This window comes from Capsicum annuum, chromosome 12 (genome assembly GCF_002878395.1).
Source record: "Capsicum annuum cultivar UCD-10X-F1 chromosome 12, UCD10Xv1.1, whole genome shotgun sequence".
Lineage (NCBI taxonomy): Eukaryota > Viridiplantae > Streptophyta > Magnoliopsida > Solanales > Solanaceae > Capsicum > Capsicum annuum.
The window spans coordinates 208,299,190-208,316,626 of NC_061122.1; the positions used below are offsets into that span (position 1 = coordinate 208,299,190).

Sequence of the window (17,437 nt, forward strand, 5' to 3'; positions counted from 1 at the left end):
TTAGTAAAGATTACAATACGTAAGAAGAAGCTTTTGTTGATAGAAACTCCAACTAAAGCTGCATCAATTGTCTGCACTCCTAATCTACCATTGCTTCCACCTTCAAGTATCTTCGACTTAGTATATTTGATCTCATGAACAACACAACTTCTTTGGCAGGAGCTTAGAATCACAATGTGGTAAACAAATACACTCAAATAAATTAGAATCTCTTTGATGTTTTATAACTTACGTTCTGGTTGTAAGATGCATTTTTCTTATTGTTTTTGCTTTCATGTTGCCACATAAGATGCCTAAACAACCGAATTTTGAAAATTTATTCTGTTAGATAAAGAAAAGAGGGGAAAAATTAAAAGGGTCAAAGGGAAAAGTTAAAATTTCTAGACATTAATTTTTAACAATGTTGGAAGAGGAGTAAATACAAAATTAATCAATATAAATATAAGGAGGATATTGTACTAAATAAAAAAGATTTTTGGCTAAATGCACTTTATTTTGTTAATTATTAACTAGACGGTCTCTTTATAGTTTCAACCATTTATAATGCTCTACCAAGGTGGTATATAGTATTCCAAAGAGTTAATTTTGATAGTGAGGTAATGAATGGCAAATCAACTTGCTAGACTTTTGTTTTGAATTTTGTCTCCAAAATCTAGTAATTAATCACTGTTATGTTAATTTTCTTTGTTGAATTGATCCTGAGATGTTGTCTATGCTTAAAAAGGCACTCAGACAAATAAAGTAGGAGCTTATTTGTTTATTCTGTTGATAGAACGGTTATTGAATACTGTAAATAAAGAGTGGTACATGATAGGTGTGTTAAGATTGTTCCTTTAAATATTATATTGTATATTATAACCATTTCTTTCTAGCATATTGACTGAGTAAGTAAACAAATATAAAATTTCATTAAAACACACTCTTCGTAAGAAGACCCCTTCAAATTTTAACTAAGTCCTTTGAAATTCATCGCACACTTGATTCCTCTCTATTTACAAGTGTTTTTTGACTAAAAGTCAAAGGTTTTTATTGTCCGACTTCACAATAGCTTTTACGAGGGACAAGTCAGGTGATCCTATCAGTATTTTACCTGCAGTATAGAAGCAACAACTCTAAATAGCGTATCAAGTATAGGGGTTTCTCAACCAAGTGATATGAGGATAGGTGTACTTTGCAGGCCGAGTTTCCAACAATTGTTGAGAAGGTTAGAGTTGTAAAACAGTGAACTATGAAGTCTACTATCTGTGAGTAAGTGTTTTCTTAAAGAATCATATTTTATCGCTGGAATCTCACATCATATGCATATACATTTAATTATATGGTCTAAATTATTTAGCGCTGAATGACACTACAGGTTGTTACTAGAAAAAAAAAGGTGGAGTGGTGGCATATGTCGAGGGTCTTCATGTGTTTGTCCCAATTTATAGATATCAATGGTTAAATATCAATGTAAATTTACAACTATATATGATGAGGAAAGAGACACTTTGTATGATAAATCATATTGGAAATAATCTTCACAAATAATATTAAAAAATGGATATCTTCTATAGTTTCTTAATTTAATTACATCTTCTTTTGAGTGAGTTCGTAGGGTTCAAGTTCAAATTATTACAGTAATTTTTTACTGTAGCTTTCTTGGTTGTATATAAGTGTTCTAATTTGGTTTTACTGTTCAGTTGTGCACATTGGCTCCCATTGAACTCCACCCTCAATGCTAGCAGTTGTTGCCATTTTTATGATGCAATGCACTCTAGGTGTGTGTAATGAGTGGTAAACCCCGTCAAAAAAATATGAACTATGTTATATCATCTTTTTAAGTACAGTAAACTTTTGATGAATATCAATTGATTTATATTAAGACAAATATATTTGGATTTCTGAAAAGATGAAACATGTTTAACAAATTCATACAACAATATAAAAGTTGTCATTGATTAATTTTTGTCTATGTTTTAGGAGGATTGCTAAAGCTTTATATTTAACAAATTTATTTGTCAAAAAATATTGTGTTGAAATTATCTGACCACACATAGAAGCTGATTTTGGAAAACGATTCTCTTTGATGATATTCAAATAGAGCAGCCAATTTACAAGATTAATGTCCGATTTTGAAGCTATTACTTCCCATCTGTATAGAGATATCAAATATTATCAGTGAATGCAATTAAAATGATGAATATTAAAAAAAAAATTCGCGCATCACATAGTGGTAAATTAATGAGATATCAATTTAGATTGTGGGCTTCAACTAACTATTTTGTATTTATTCATATCAATTTGGTTCTGATTAAATTGGTAGTAGAATAGACATATATTGAAATAATATAATAATAATACTGATTTAATTTAATACAATTTTACAAGCTTAGACAAGACATCGATATCTTAAACTAATATATAATAGTTGCGCGGGTACGTATACTAGTAGGAAATAAAGAAAGGGTTAAAATTGGGCCCTTTTGGCCCATGAATGGGCTGGCCAGCTTTTGGGCCTAAATCCCATAGAATTCAGTCCATTATTTCAATTTATATCAATTGTATACTGCAAAATTTTTCCCCAGTATTCTTGTACATCTGATGTATATCCGACAGTATATCAGTCATATATGAATATATTCTAGCCTTTCACCTGTACACCAATTTCATCTCCTCATATTCCACTATGTACTCCCTATATACCACTGTATATCGATGTATACATCCGGGTTTCTCAGGTTTTAGTCCATTTTCGGGACCTTAAAATGGGAGTTTGACTCAACGGATATGCAAGAGGGAAGTTCATTTGGACTCATTTGGGTGTCACATGCGAAAATAAAGGTGAAATATTAGTAAATGATTTTGGAGAGAATCATCAACAAAAACATCAAATAATGAATATTAATCTATTTTGAGTAGGGGTGGGCATCGGTCGGTTCGGTTCGATTTTGTGTGTTATCGGTTCGATTTATCGGTTTTTGATTTTTAAATATGCAAAACCAATAACCAACCAATAAGATATTTGTTATCGGTTTTCGGTTTATCGGTTATTGATTCTTAACGGTTCGGTTTTCGGTTTAACCAATAAGAAAAATACTTATAAAATAGAAATAGTAACAACCAAAATAAAATCTTAGTTGCCGCCCAATCCTACATAATGAGTTTTAGTTTACAAAAATCTTCAAACTTAATGTTAGTTGAAAAAAAAAAAACGAATCCTAGTTCTTCAAGCTTTTCAAAATATCCAGATCTTTCCCAAAGTCCAAAACTCTTCAAATGCTTCCAGCTTTTGAAAATATCCAGATCTTGCCAAAAATCTTCAAATGCTTCAAGCCTTTGAAAATATCCAGATCTTACCAAAACTCAGAAACCTACAACATATCACATAACAAGGTCTTAGATGTACATAGAAGGATGTCAGCAGAAGACCCTCTATGAAAGAGGTTGTCAAGCTATTAACAAGGTCCAGTTCGAGTATAAGAAGCAAATACTAGCTATCATTGACATGTAGTATCGAATGTATCATGCTATTCCATGTAAACTTTTGATGTGTTACAACAATATTGTCCTGATTAACGCAGTCCTAATTTTCAGCTTGCCGAATCCATGTTACAAAATGTTGCCTGTAGGTTCAGTATCTTTTAGGAATCTATCTACTCACGTAGTTTAGGAAGAGAAGGTGTATCCCTTGTAGCTGTAAATGTTTTTTCCATCACATGTACACGGATGAAAACTAAAGATAACTTAATGATGTTCATCTTAGTTAATCATATTGTCAGCAAGCAATTTCTTTTGCAATTCTTAGCAGGATGTATTATGTTAATGCCATATCTCTATCTCCCTAGCTATCTGCAATTGTATAATTACTTCACTAACAGAAGCTTTCTTGTGTATTTTTTTCCTTTCTTTTTCTATGGTAAAACTCTATAATGATTTGCAGTAATTGAAGAGCAGTCCACTAGACAATCTAACAAACGATAGAATATGTGGCTTACCAGTCCACTAGACAATCAGGGGTGTTCCATATGATATAGCAGATGTCAAACATCGGCAACAAAGGAAATACATGACTTAAAACAAATTATAGCTAGGATAGGTGGCTTATCAGATGCCCAGATTCAAGTGCAAAAAAGAAGAATCTCAACTCCACGTCAATCACCAAGAATGCTAGTATTAACCAATTCTACAGAGAATTTATATTAATCAGTCACAAATATGTTAACAACCATTTACAATAATAATACAAAACTAATACAATTAGAATATTTTTACCTTGTTCAAGCTTTTCGAGGACATCTATATCTTCCTCAGTACTAACAGGTTGTGATTCACTCCGAATCCAATCTTGAAGGCACACTAGAGTTTGCACCAATTTAGGCGTTAATGAACTCCTAAATGAATCCAAGATACGTCCACCTGTACTAAACGCACACTCGGATGCCACGCTTGAAATGGGAATAGATAACACATCCCGAGCCATCTCAGCAAGAATAGGAAATCTGGGTGAATGTATTTTCCACCAAGACAAGATGTTGAAGTTCTTGGTTTCACCTTCATTTGCTTCATCAAGATACTTTTGCAATTCTGTTTTAACCGTTATTGTATTTCCAGCTTTATGTTTCATTAGATCATCCATGAATGACCCTAAAGACCCTATCGATTGAACAATACTACTTGAACTCGAAGGCAGTGAACTAGAATTTTCAAATAAAGAGCTAGATGAAGATAAAGAATGTTGACTATCTTTATCTTTGGAAAAGGCCTTTACATACTCACCATACATCAAATTCACGTAGTCTTTCACCCCGCTCTCTAAAATTAGTCCTTCTTCTTTCCCAAACATCATTTGAAGAGCAAAACCAACCGAAACAAATTTGTGCCGAGGATCCAGAACACATGAAATAAAAATCATCTTATTCATTTTCTTTGGACTACCCCAATACTTATCAAACTTTTCTTTCATATTCGATGCAATTTTACCCAAAAGATCATCACCATCATCGTCACTCGATATCAACTGCTTCAAATAACAAGAAACCTCATAAATTTTAAGAAAGTGTAAATTTGATGTGACATAGAGTGATCCAGATACTTCTTTGGTTAGATCATAAAAAATTTGAAGAAAATTGGTAATTTTCTTCACATGGTCCCAGTCATCACTCGAAAATGCACCGATAACAGTTCCCTCTTCATCCTTAACAAACTGAAGGTAATGTGATAAACCAATGTCACGATAAACATAACTCATCAACCCATTTTCACACTCAACTGCCCTATTCAACATCAACTATGTAGAGTTCCACCTCGTAGAAACATCCAAACATAACGATTTTTTACTATTGATATCAACATCTTCACAACATTCTTGGAACCTCTTACACCTTGCAGCGGACTGCCTTATGTATTTCACTTCTTTTCTAACCTTTTTAATGGACACACTAGTCACTTTCAAACCATCTTGGACAATGAGATTAATAATGTGAGCCATACACCTTACATGAAGGTGTTCTCCATTCATGAAATTGGTTCCCCGTTTAGTGAATATCTTAGCTAACTCTTTCTCAGTCACGTTGTTCGAACTAGACTTATCAACTGTGATAGTAAAAATTTTATCGATGCCCCAATCACGTAAACACTTACTAGTCTCATTAGCCATGTCTTCACCTCTGTGACTAGTAATTGGACAAAAGTTAATTATTCTCTTGTGCATAATCCATTTACTGTCTATCTAATGTGCAGTGATGCACATATAATTAATTCGCTGCAAAGAGGTCTAAGTATCAGTGGTAAGACAGACTCTTTGTTGGGCGTCTCTAAAAGACCTCTTCAACTTTTGTTTCTCTTCATCAAATAATTTAAAACAGTCACATGTCACAGTGTTACGAGAAGAAATCTTAAAATGAGGTTGCACTACTTTCATAAAGTTTCTAAAACCTTCCTTCTCAACAAACTTGAAGGGGAGTTCATCCACAGTCACCAAGCGACATAAAGCTCTCCTACATTGTTCTTGCTCAAATTTCCACAAAACAACAACAACATCACCCGCAACACCCCCCTGAACAGATTGAAAGCCTATTTCGGTTTGATTTTTGTCAACAGTTTGATTTCGAGGCATCTTTGAACATGTTAACAAATGAGTAAGCATTGTCGTGGTACCATTTTTATTTGAATCGGCAAAATAATCTTGACCACAATGCTTACACCTTGATTTCTTATTTCCTTCCTCATCAACAAATAATTCAAAATGATTCCATGCACGAGACTTTTCTTTCTTTCTTTCTTTCTTTCTTTACCGTCGTCTGAACAGAATGTGTTTGACGCGCAATATGTGAATTAGTGCTTTCATTGCCTAGGATCACTGGCACTGCCTCATCAGTTGTAGTATTTTCAGCCATGTATATTAGTATATGTCACTGTAAAATAGAATTTAGACAATAATTAGACAACAAATCATGAAATACTTTCAAAGTAAATAAAAATAAGAGATCTATTTCCTTATTTTGAACCATGTCAAATCCTTTACTAAGAATTTTAGGCATAAACAAAATGCAAGGAAAAAATTAATAACAGAAAGATACTTCAAGAAAAGAGGCTGGTGGGAAAACATTAAAAGTGAACATTATTTTTTTTCTTAATGTTGGGCTCTTCTTGATAAGTGGTGTTATAAATAAGTATTATTTCATTCAAAATGTACCAAAGAACCATTATCGAGGATTAAAGAGTCTAATAGCTTCAACACTTAAATTCTTTGTCACCCTTGGAACAAGGATACAGTGGGTGTTTCAACCATAGAAACGATCTGAACAACCGGTTCCGTCGACCAAAACTATACTCTGGTTCATCAAGGACATATTTAAACCATTTACTAATCTGGCAGGAATTTGTGGTGACCAAGCACAACAGATAAAGAGGCAACCACTAGCTTGAACTTTGCCATTAACATTGTGATGTTATTTATAACCCCACGGCACAAACAAGAGGACGCCACGGTCCCATCACACAAACTCATGGCCATCAGAAAGGGATCATTGGCCACGAAATAGTTTGAACCTGCCAAATTGACAAGACTCCAACCATCATAGTTCTTTTTCTCAAAAACATACATAAATTGGGTTCATTCATAGTAATCACAGTTCTCATCAAAACAATATAAGAAATTCACGACCAATTCTGGGACGACATCCTCTCAATGGAGAGGAAAACATTAAGATTTTGCCAAAAGAGTGAATCAAAGAGTAAATAATCAAGGGAATCTCAGTCAGTACCTTAGTAAGATGAAAGTAGCAGGTCAACAAGAGGGAGAAGCTATAAGATCGATCAGCTACAGCAACAAAAAAAGGAAACAGAAGAGTAAGAGGCGGTGGAGGACTAAAGATGAGATGTGGATTTGGAAACTTCTGATTTAGAAACCCTACTCTTTCTACTTATCAATTACCATATATGTTATTTTGGGTTGGGCCTGGTAGAGTAATGGATTGCTGAAAGTTGAAACAGGTTTTTATTTTATTGAATAATGGGGTTGGGCCATTAAGTTTTATTATTAATAAAATGATAAATTAAACCAAAAAAAAAATTAAATAGGGATAGCATAATAATTTTACTGTATTCTTATTGGGTTATCGGTTAAACTGATAACCCAATAGATCAAAACCGGAACCAAACCGGTTAACCAAATTTTTTTTTTATAAAACCAATAACAAATCAATAACCCAATAACCGGATATCGATAACCCAATAGTATTTTTATCGGTTCGGTTTATCGGTCGGTTCGGTTTTTGCACAGCCCTAATTTTGAGGCAAGAACAATTTAATCAACTTATCATAAATCAAGAAGAAGCTATTCTTTCTAGGAGATATTCATCAGCACAGTAATTTTTTTAGGCAGACTTTTATCAACACAAACTAAAGCTTAGTCTTGATTTTAATTAATCACGTCAAAAAGAAAAAGGCAAAAAAAAAAAGAATTCAAGAGTTCTTAAAGTCCTCAGTCAATTAGAGTTCTTTTTGTCTCCATGTTAGTTGTTTACAGGTCCTTTTATTTTTTATAACTTTGAGCAGTTCATGGTCCCTTTTTTTTTTCTTCTGATATTCATTTTAAACTTGAGACAAAATGTGCCATGACTTTAATTGAAATCAATACTAATACATACATTAATACCGAAAACTCACTTCTACTTCCTGATTGTGTTGAAAACTTTATCTAAAACATTAAAACCAATTTCACAAATGTTTGGCAAAAGATTTCATATAGCAATAATCTTACACACAACATTAAGCTCCCATATACAACATTAAGCCACAACTTTTTTAAACAACTTTAAACTTTAGAACACTTCATACGCCAATAATCTCATATACAACATCAAGCTCCCATATACAACATTAAGCCACAACCCTTTAAACAACTTTAAACTACAGAACACTTCATATACCAATAATTCTATATACAACATTAAACCATTAAACTCCCATATACAACACTAAACCACATTGAAGAAAATGTTTAATTTTCTTGAAACCAAACTCGAAAAAGATGTCCAATTCGAATTCCAATGCGTATGTAAGAAAGCAAGCTACCAAAACAAAGTAGAGAGAGAGTATTACCTATTTTTGGGCAGCGATACTGGGACGAACAAGCCTATTACGCCGGACCTTTTCCAACGATGTTTCAATTTTGGTTCGTCAGAATTTTAATCTTTCATCGGAATCAACTTTTTCGAGTGTGTTCTTTGAGAATTTTGGTTGCGTGAGGTTAGAAGCGTGCGCCTCCCGAACCTCCAAATTTTTCCCTAAAATCCCCTTCTTTTTCTTCTTCCCCTCAACGTCTATTTATAGGGGAAATATTGATTTTAGTTCCCCAAATAGCCTTTTGAGCAGGGTCTCTCAAATTGATTGAGCAAATTGAAGAAAAACACTAGTGGGGGAAGACATACCCCAAAAATCCGGATTTGAGTTTATTACACCTGATTTAGATCAGATTTTGGCAAGAAATAAAAGAATTCCAAAGTCAACAATCAAGCTAAAAATTGCAGAGATAAGATGGAGAGAGAGGGGTTTGCGTGATTTAAGGGGTTTGTGTTGAATTTTTGTTGTTAGCGGGCGTTGTACGTGCTGCTGTTGCTGCTTGCACACTGTTTCTGGTTTTGCCGTTGTATTTTGGGTTGACTTTTGCTGTTGTTGTGCGGTGGTTTGCTGTGTTGTTGTCGTTGTTTTGCTGAAGAAAAGGGGGAGCTGAGGTTGGGCCGGGTCGGTTGTTGGGCTGCTAGGGTGTTTTAGTTGATGGCTGAATGTTGGAGTGGGTATTTGGGCTGCTTTTGTGGCCCAATTTTAAAATGGGGAAAGGGTAGAAATTAGCGATTAGGCCTGTTGGCTGAATGGGGAATAGGGAACTTTAGGGATTACTTAATAAATAATTTCAATTAGGACTTAGCCTATTTATTTAAATTTTGATCATATTAAAAATTAATTGGCCAATTGCATTACAATTGTGGTCAATTTAATTTCAATTATGGTCAAATTTAATAAATCGGCTAAATTAAATTAAAATTCGATACGAATCAATACCGCTTTAATCTCGAGCTTTTTGATTTGATAAAATCAACAAATATTTTTCAGAGTAAATTATTTCGAGACTGAACGATATTTGAATCAAAATTTTAATCATTTGAATTAATTTTCAAGATAACCCTTGATTAGAATTTAACTTTATTTATTATTTTTTTTGTAAAATAATTACTCATGTAACGAAATTATACGATTTCATATAGATGAATTTGAAAGTATATAATTGTTACTTTGACATGACAAAATTACCTAGATAAATACTTTAAAAGTCTTTTATTCAAATAAAATAAATGTTGTAATTTTATATTGCTCGCAACAAATTTTCGTAGTGTTGAAAATTAACTGCAAGAAAAAATAAAATAAACAAAAAAGAATAATTTTATTTAAATGAATCTTGTGAGTACAATTCTGTTGTTCTCTTGATTCCTCTCTTCTAAACTTAGAAATGATCTGAGGGCCTTCAGTAGCGTGTTTTTCTAATCATTGGATGCTTTGGACTCCTAGAGACGTATTTTAGTCGTTAGGAATGTTGATAAGTGTTTTGTCGCTTTTGGAATAATCTTCGAGATGAACTCCGTTGATTGCTCCTTGTAAGAACTTGGTAGTCAATGCTGATGCTTGTCAAAGTCCTCTTTTGAGAATGTCTCCTCTCTTTCCTCCCCTCCTAGAATGTTATGTTACCCCCTATTTATAGTTGTAGGGAGCAGGCCTGGTTGCTTGTAATTGGCCGAAATATGTCACTTTAACACTTGATGACTTTTGATTGATTTTTGAATTTGAATGAGATTTTCACATCATTTGTACATGTGGCGGCGTCTCATTGGTCTTGGATTTGACTGGGATGCCACATCACTTGATAAGCTTGGGCTTCAAAGTGTAATAGACCTTGGGCTTGAATTTAACAAAACGGACTAATTAATTTGTAGGGCCAAATTAGTTAATGAACCCAAATGATCATGAATTAGACTCAAATTTTGTATGAATTTAACCCGTTGAAATTTTGTATGTCTACAAATTCCCCTTACTTCGAGACTTGTCGACATTGTAGGCTTGTCAAAACTTGACGACGAGACTTGAAGTATCTATGAATGTGTTTTCATTTTTCTTTTTTTTAAAGGTATTTGTTTCTTGTCGGTGCCTTATAGGTAGACCGCCGCTTGTGAGTGGTCTAAAGTTTTTGCCACATATTTTCACATAGCAAAAATTCTTCTCTTAGTTAAGCGTGAAATCAATGACCCCTAATATTTGTCCAAGTCATTACACACTAGACAATATTGAGGCTCCTCCATATGGATTTGAAATAGGATCATATTGTGTACATCCTTAACTTACTGCCCCTTGCATGTTAGTAAAGATTCTTGCATTGAACTTTTGAACCAAGAAAATATTAACTTTCCTTTGGTCCTCAAAAATAATTAATTTTTTTCAAAGAAATCTTTCAAACATGGTAATTTTCTTTTAGCTACTTGGAAATTTGAAATTCCTAGAATTCTTTTCTTCTAATCTTGATACAACCTCCCTTATATATGAAATTGAGATTCTTATCAAAACTTCTATATAATATTTTTTCTTGTAGAGAAAAATTCATCAAAGCACTAGGTAGCCACACAAACAAAAGTGTTCAACTGTGCTTGATTGTCGGAGTATGAAGCTGTGATCTTGCCTGATACGATTGACTCAAAAAATTGTTCCTCAGGTAGCTGTAACTTTCATAGCAGCCTGTTGCCTCTTGTTCGCTCAAATTTGTACGATTGCAACATGAAATGCGTGACTGCAATCGCGAGCTACTCATTCTTTTTTTTTACACTTAACTTCAAGTTCTCTTGTTTCCTATTTTTTTTCAACTTGTGTTTCATAGTTAATCTGTATTCTCTTATTAATCCTCAGGAATGACATACTGTGCTTTTGGTCCCCAACAATGACTTGTTTCAATTACCGTGAAACTCTATACTCTTGCCTTGAGATTGCGAGAAGCAAATCAGATTCGCATGCCAAAGCCCTCACTTTGAAAGTTCATCCTCCAGTGATTGACGCCTTCCGCTTGTTAGAAAGCCGCTGGAAACTTCCCTCCATCTCACAGAATGGTCAATGACGGAAACTAAGGACGTCATAGATAACTTTTCGAGCTAAATTATGACTGAAAAAGTTCTCCTTTTGAAGTCTTCTACGCATCAAAATAGTGTTATTGCGAGCTCTCCTAGCCACAATGGGAGCCTTAGCAGTTGGTGTGGCCCTTCCTCTGGCTTTGGGGAGGTTTGATATACATCCTTGCCCGTAATAAGGAGACCTTGGAGGGCAACAAGACTTATGATGTCATCTTTGCTTTATTATTCACGTATGACCATAATGAGAATGTGCTCCACGCCTTCTGTGATAATTGGCGTCCATCCACCAACACAGTTTCTACTTTTATTGGAGAGTTGTCCATATCTTTATGGGATGTAAGAAACATCGAAGGCCTTCATGTTCATGGGGTATTTTATGACGAAGTTATTCCCTCGGATAAGGAGTTGATATATGTGGATGACAAAGGGAAGTCTTTTCTCTCTAAAAGCTACTCACACTTATTTTCGACATTCTACCGGCTTACAAAAGATGTCATTGATGATATGTCTTTTCTTGATTGGACTAATTTCTAGTTTCGAGGACCAAGAAGATATGTTGAGCCTTCACAAAAGATGTCAACAAAATTGAACGAAGCCAAGGATGAATCATGACCTGTTGGGAATATTGGCATAAATTTTTTACCATGAACCGAAGAAGAGAATGCCCCTTTTGTTGAGTTAGGCGTGGAAGAATCACTCAGAGATGAAACTTATTTGGCGGCTTTCCTTGCATGTTGGATCTGTAAATTTTTACTCCCCAACAAGAAGGCTGGTTGTATTAGTTCTAGTGTCTTCAAAATCGCAAGATTGATGGCTCATGAAGAAAAAATTTCTTTAGCAATCCCAGTTCTTGCAAGCATCTATTGCGGCCTTCGGGAAATCTCTACTTCTTCAAACTTGGAGTTCTGCCATGCACTTTTCCCTATCCATTATGTTTATGGATGGAAAGGTGAGTATTTTGAAACTAATTACCATGTAAACGTCCGCAACGAGGGTGCAAATATGGCTAATTTCAGGAGAAAAATGGTAAAATAATTTGACCTTATTGATGCTCGCAAGTTATTTCAACAAGTCAATTTAAAGAAACTTCCTCATTTGGCCTTGCTACAGGAAAAAGAGGTACAAATTGATAATAGCGGTAAATTTTCCAATTCTTGGAGCGACTTCTTCATTGGCCTTCATTCAAGTTATGTCACTTTGAGGCATGATGATGATCTGATCGTGGAGCCTTATATCCCTCATCGATTTAGTCACCAATTTGGATTTTGTCAAGACGTTCCCAGTATTCTGACAAAGCATCATTTTGATGGTTCGTTGATAGCTTTGGTTCTACTTTGGGATTCTTGTGTTCGTTTTGAAAGTTTGTCAAAGCTTAACATACAAATGCGTTCGTTCGACAATGGACCTTTTATGACTCGAGAATATTAGGATTGGTTGTCATCCAATCGGGAGACCGTGTTAAGATAAAATACCCACATTATTTTAAGAGGTTCGAAGAAAAATGATGCTCCCACGTCAACCAAAGGAGACCAACTTTATTTGGATGGTCAAGACAAACTTTCTCTCTCTTCAAAGTCCAAGGCGGTAACGGATAATCCTGCTCAATCTGTCCAAGTTATTCCTAAATCTAAAAGTTTGAAGGGCAAGGATACACATATGGATAAAAGAGTAAAAAGTCCCTTATTGGCCCCCAAGGCGGTGGCGACCTCCACTTTCGAAGTGCTCAATGTTGTCCACAAAAGAAAGAAATCTTCCAACCCGTCGGATAAAGGCATTGAAAAGTCACTAGACATTATGCTATTTTGTAGTGACGCACCCAAATCACTTGTTCCACTAAATGGAGCTTTTATTGATAGCGCCACCTCTAGTTCAAATGAAAGCAATGCTATCCAAGAACCACACAGGAAACGTTTGAAGAAAAAGCATAAGGACTTAAGCGATCAACATTATGAGTTTGCTAATTTGAATTTCATAAGTATTGACACCGCTATCTTTGAAGATGGTACCGCTGGTTCAACAATGCCCTTGGCTGATTTGGCACATCAGGTAATAATTACTTCTTTAATATCACAACTTACCGCTTTACTCAATATTAACTTTTCTTTTTTTTTTTAGTTGGGTCTTGTGGATGTTTCCAACAACATATTTAGTGATGATGTATTTGGTGAGGATTGTGTCACAAGCTCGAATCCTTCAAGTATGTTGAAGAGTCCCAACCTTTCTCTTGATAATGCCATGACTCAAGCTTCAAATAAGGATCCATCGACAAAGTTGCCCGCAAATGTTGAATCTTTTCAAAATGTTCCAACTACTAATATGGTGGCTGAATCAAATGATAATAGACCTTCAAATGTCCCTAAGGATTTAGTTTGGCCATTAAAGCAAATTACCCCAAATTTTGTACCACAAAAGGCTATTTGGATTTCAAGTTGTCCAATGTATCCGGATTATGGCGTACCTTATGTGAATGTATTACACAATTCTCTGTCGAATCCTCAGAAAACCTCAAAGAGTTAGAGAAAGGTGTTGCTCTAATTCTTAAAGATCTTCGGGAAGTCAACGTCATTGACCTCTCTTCTTTGGAAGTTCTACTTGCAGACTTTTTTATGAAGTATGGAGATTATGATATCGCAAAATTTTTTAGTTCCCAAAAGATAACTAGAGATGCTCATCAGGAGTTGCTTTTCGTTGCGCAACAACATATTCATGTTGAAAATGAAGACAAAGTCAAGATGAACAAGTGTTTGAGAGGGTTTCAAAAAGTCCTTGAGAGAGCTGAAAAAGAGTTAGCAGCCTGGACGTCAAAGAAGAAGAAGACCATTTTACTTATTGAAGAACATCAAAAGAAATTGTCCAAAAATCAAGAGAGTGTCACCAACATTGAACGCGAGATTCATGCCCTTGAGAAAATCAGTCCACTATCGTAAATAGAAACCAAAGAACTTGCTAAGCTAAAGGAAATCGCTTAGACAAGTCGGCTTCAGATTCTTGGCCGTAAACTTTTCCCTTAATTTTTTTTTTTTGCTTAAGAATGCTCTTTTTTTTCTTTTTTAGTTTTACTTTGGATCTTATCACGATGTAATGACAGTCTTTCTTGGAGCAATAAAAGTGACATTTTTTTCTTTAAATGTCTTTCGTGCTATGTAGTTTTTTTTAAATTTGATGCACCAACATGCTCTTTTATTTGCCTTCCCCACTCATATGCTTTGACATTTGTGACATGAGATAAACAATTCAAAATTATGAGTCATTTGGATTTTTGGAATGAAAGTTCTCAAAACTACAATGCGCATGGAAGTTATGACCGAAGTGTTTTTTTACACTTGTGCATATCTTTTATAAATGGCTTCACTCGCACTTCATGTCACCCAAATTTTGTTTTCCAGCTTTGAGCAGCTATAGTAAAAAAAAACTCATAACTCGAACTAGGAGTGTTGAAATCACAGAATTCTTATTTCGATAGCAGGCTAACTCATGTAACTATAATGTATGTAAAAAGCATGGCCAGAAGTTCTCCGGATTTGCCCAAGTACCCTTCCGAAATCAGTCTTTCAATTTTGTTTCGTCACTTTTTGTTTGTTTTGTGCAGCCTCACGAAAATTCTCATATCTTGACTTAGGAACATCAAAATCAAGAGCCATTTTTTGTGTTGAAAACTAGACTCATAGAGCTACGTCTCACGTGTGAATCATAATCAGATTACAAATGAGTCATCCCAGACATTGTCCCAGAACTGATCTTCTAATCTTGGTTAGATAGTCTTATCAGCTTTGCACAACATCATGATAAATTCTGTATCTTGACGTAGGAGTATCAAAATCAGGTACTATTTTTTGTGTTAAAAACTATACTCGTAGAGCTATATTTCATGTAGGAATTATAATCATATTACACCCCAATTTTCCCATATATTGTCCCAAAACTAATCTTCTAATCTTGGTTCGCTAGTCTTATCAGCTTTGCGCAGCGTCACGATAAATTTCGTATCTTGACGTAGGAGTATCAAAATTAGGTGTTGTTTTTTGCGTTGAAAACTAGACTCATAGAGCTACGTTTCATGAAGAATCATAATCATATTACACTTGAATCGTCCCAGATATTGTCCCAAAACTGATCTTCTTATCTTGGTTCGCTAGTTTTATCAGCTTTGCGCAGTGTCACGATAAATTTTGTATCTCAGTGTAGGAGTATCGGAATTAGGTGTCATTTTTTTGGTTGGAAATTATATTCTTAGATATACTACATAATTAAAAATCACACTCAATTCTTTTACGTATTTACACAGATACGTCATCAAAGTCAGCTTAGTTCGAAATTTGATGGCTTATTTTACAACTTTGAGCGGCTATGATAGAAAATTCATCACTTGGTGTAGGAGCTTTCGAATCATGAACCACTTTTTTTTTTTTTTGAAGAATACTCTAAGATTGCCATATATGTAAAAATAATGGGAAACACCTGTACGGATTTATACAAATGTATTGTCGAAATCCATTTTGCCTTGCTTGTCTCTTCACCTTTGCACGTCCGTGGTAAGCTTAGTGAAGGAACGCCTATCCTCATGTAGTATCTATGTTAATTCAAAGTATTATTATCTTGCTCAAACAATGACACACACTTTTTGATACAAGTATGATCATGATCATGACACTTTTGAGTATTTTTGAAGACTAGTCACTAAAGTGCCCTTTTGTCATTTTGTCTATTATTGTAATGTAGTATAAATAGAAAATTGTAGAGTTTATTTCTTTAGTTTCTCATTATTATTAAAGAATACTTCTCTTAGAGTGAGAAAGAGTCCAATTGAAACTAGGGCATAACATAAGGATGAATTCTCTTGTGTGTTGAATTTGGCTTGATACGTAGGTGCTTGGGTGGTGGACTCCTCTCTTGTGTCAATTGTAAGAGTTAGATGTTTTTTGTGTGAAGTTTTAAAGGTCCAAGAGTGGAATATGCTCTTGGGTTGTTCATACTACATCAACACTTGTCTAACTACCTATCTCGTTTTACTTTCGGCTTCTTGTGTTGTTAATGTAACCCATTTGTTCTTGTTGCTATTGTAATATTGTGGAGCTTCATCTTATGTTGCTAAACTTGTTGTTGGCTGGATGTTTTGGTGTATTAACACCTTGTATCCTCTTTTTTTTGCTCTAGCTAGTGAATCCGAGAGAGGTCCCCATTTGGTCCATGATTTGTGGACTATTTTGGGGTGTGATTTTGTGTTCCCTTGTTTGTTCCATATCACTTTTCCTCATTTTTTTATTTTTTATTTTGTTTTAACTCATATGATTGAACTTAGAGTAAAAATACTCTAAATTGCCTACGTACCTCAGAAGGATCAAGTAATAACGTAATTCAAGAATGATGAGTTAATTTTTATATTTTTTTAAAGATTTTTTATCCTTTTTTTTAGAGCCGTTCACAGTATAAACTCATGCGGGCCAGGAGTGACATGCTGTTTAAGCTCATGCCTTAAGGAGCATTTTTTATTTGCAATTTAGGCTCGTGCATCGGGGAGCATCTTGACTTATAGTTTAGGCTCAAGCATCAAGGAGCATCATGCAGTTTATTCTAGTGCCTTAAGGAGCATTTTGACTTGCAGTTTAGGCTCGTGCATCAAGGAGCATTTTAACTTGAAGTTTAGGCTCGTGCATCGAGGAGCATCTTGACTTATAGTTTAGGCTTGTTCATCGAGGAGCATCATGCAGTTTATGATCGTGCCTTAAGGAGCTTTTTGACTTGCAGTTTAGGCTCGTGCATCAAGGAGCATTTTGACTTGCAATTTAGGC

General features: G+C 34.7%; 1 protein-coding gene and 1 long non-coding RNA gene across 2 annotated transcripts; both read right to left on the reverse strand.

Annotated features, from left to right (window-relative positions):
* Positions 1-4,130: 4,130 nt before the first annotated feature.
* Positions 4,131-5,227, reverse strand: LOC107848956 (zinc finger BED domain-containing protein RICESLEEPER 2-like). The gene is made up of 2 exons (XM_016693660.2): positions 4,252-5,227; positions 4,131-4,162 (listed from the first exon to the last, which is right to left on the reverse strand). Exons 1-2 carry the CDS (start codon positions 5,225-5,227, stop codon positions 4,131-4,133), a joined length of 1,008 nt encoding a protein of 335 aa, XP_016549146.2.
* A 24-nt stretch (positions 5,228-5,251) lies between these two features.
* Positions 5,252-9,213, reverse strand: LOC124889367. Its single transcript, XR_007048314.1, has 3 exons — positions 8,584-9,213; positions 7,245-7,300; positions 5,252-6,392 (listed from the first exon to the last, which is right to left on the reverse strand). It is a non-coding gene; the product is annotated as an uncharacterized LOC124889367 (long non-coding RNA).
* Positions 9,214-17,437: the final 8,224 nt, after the last annotated feature.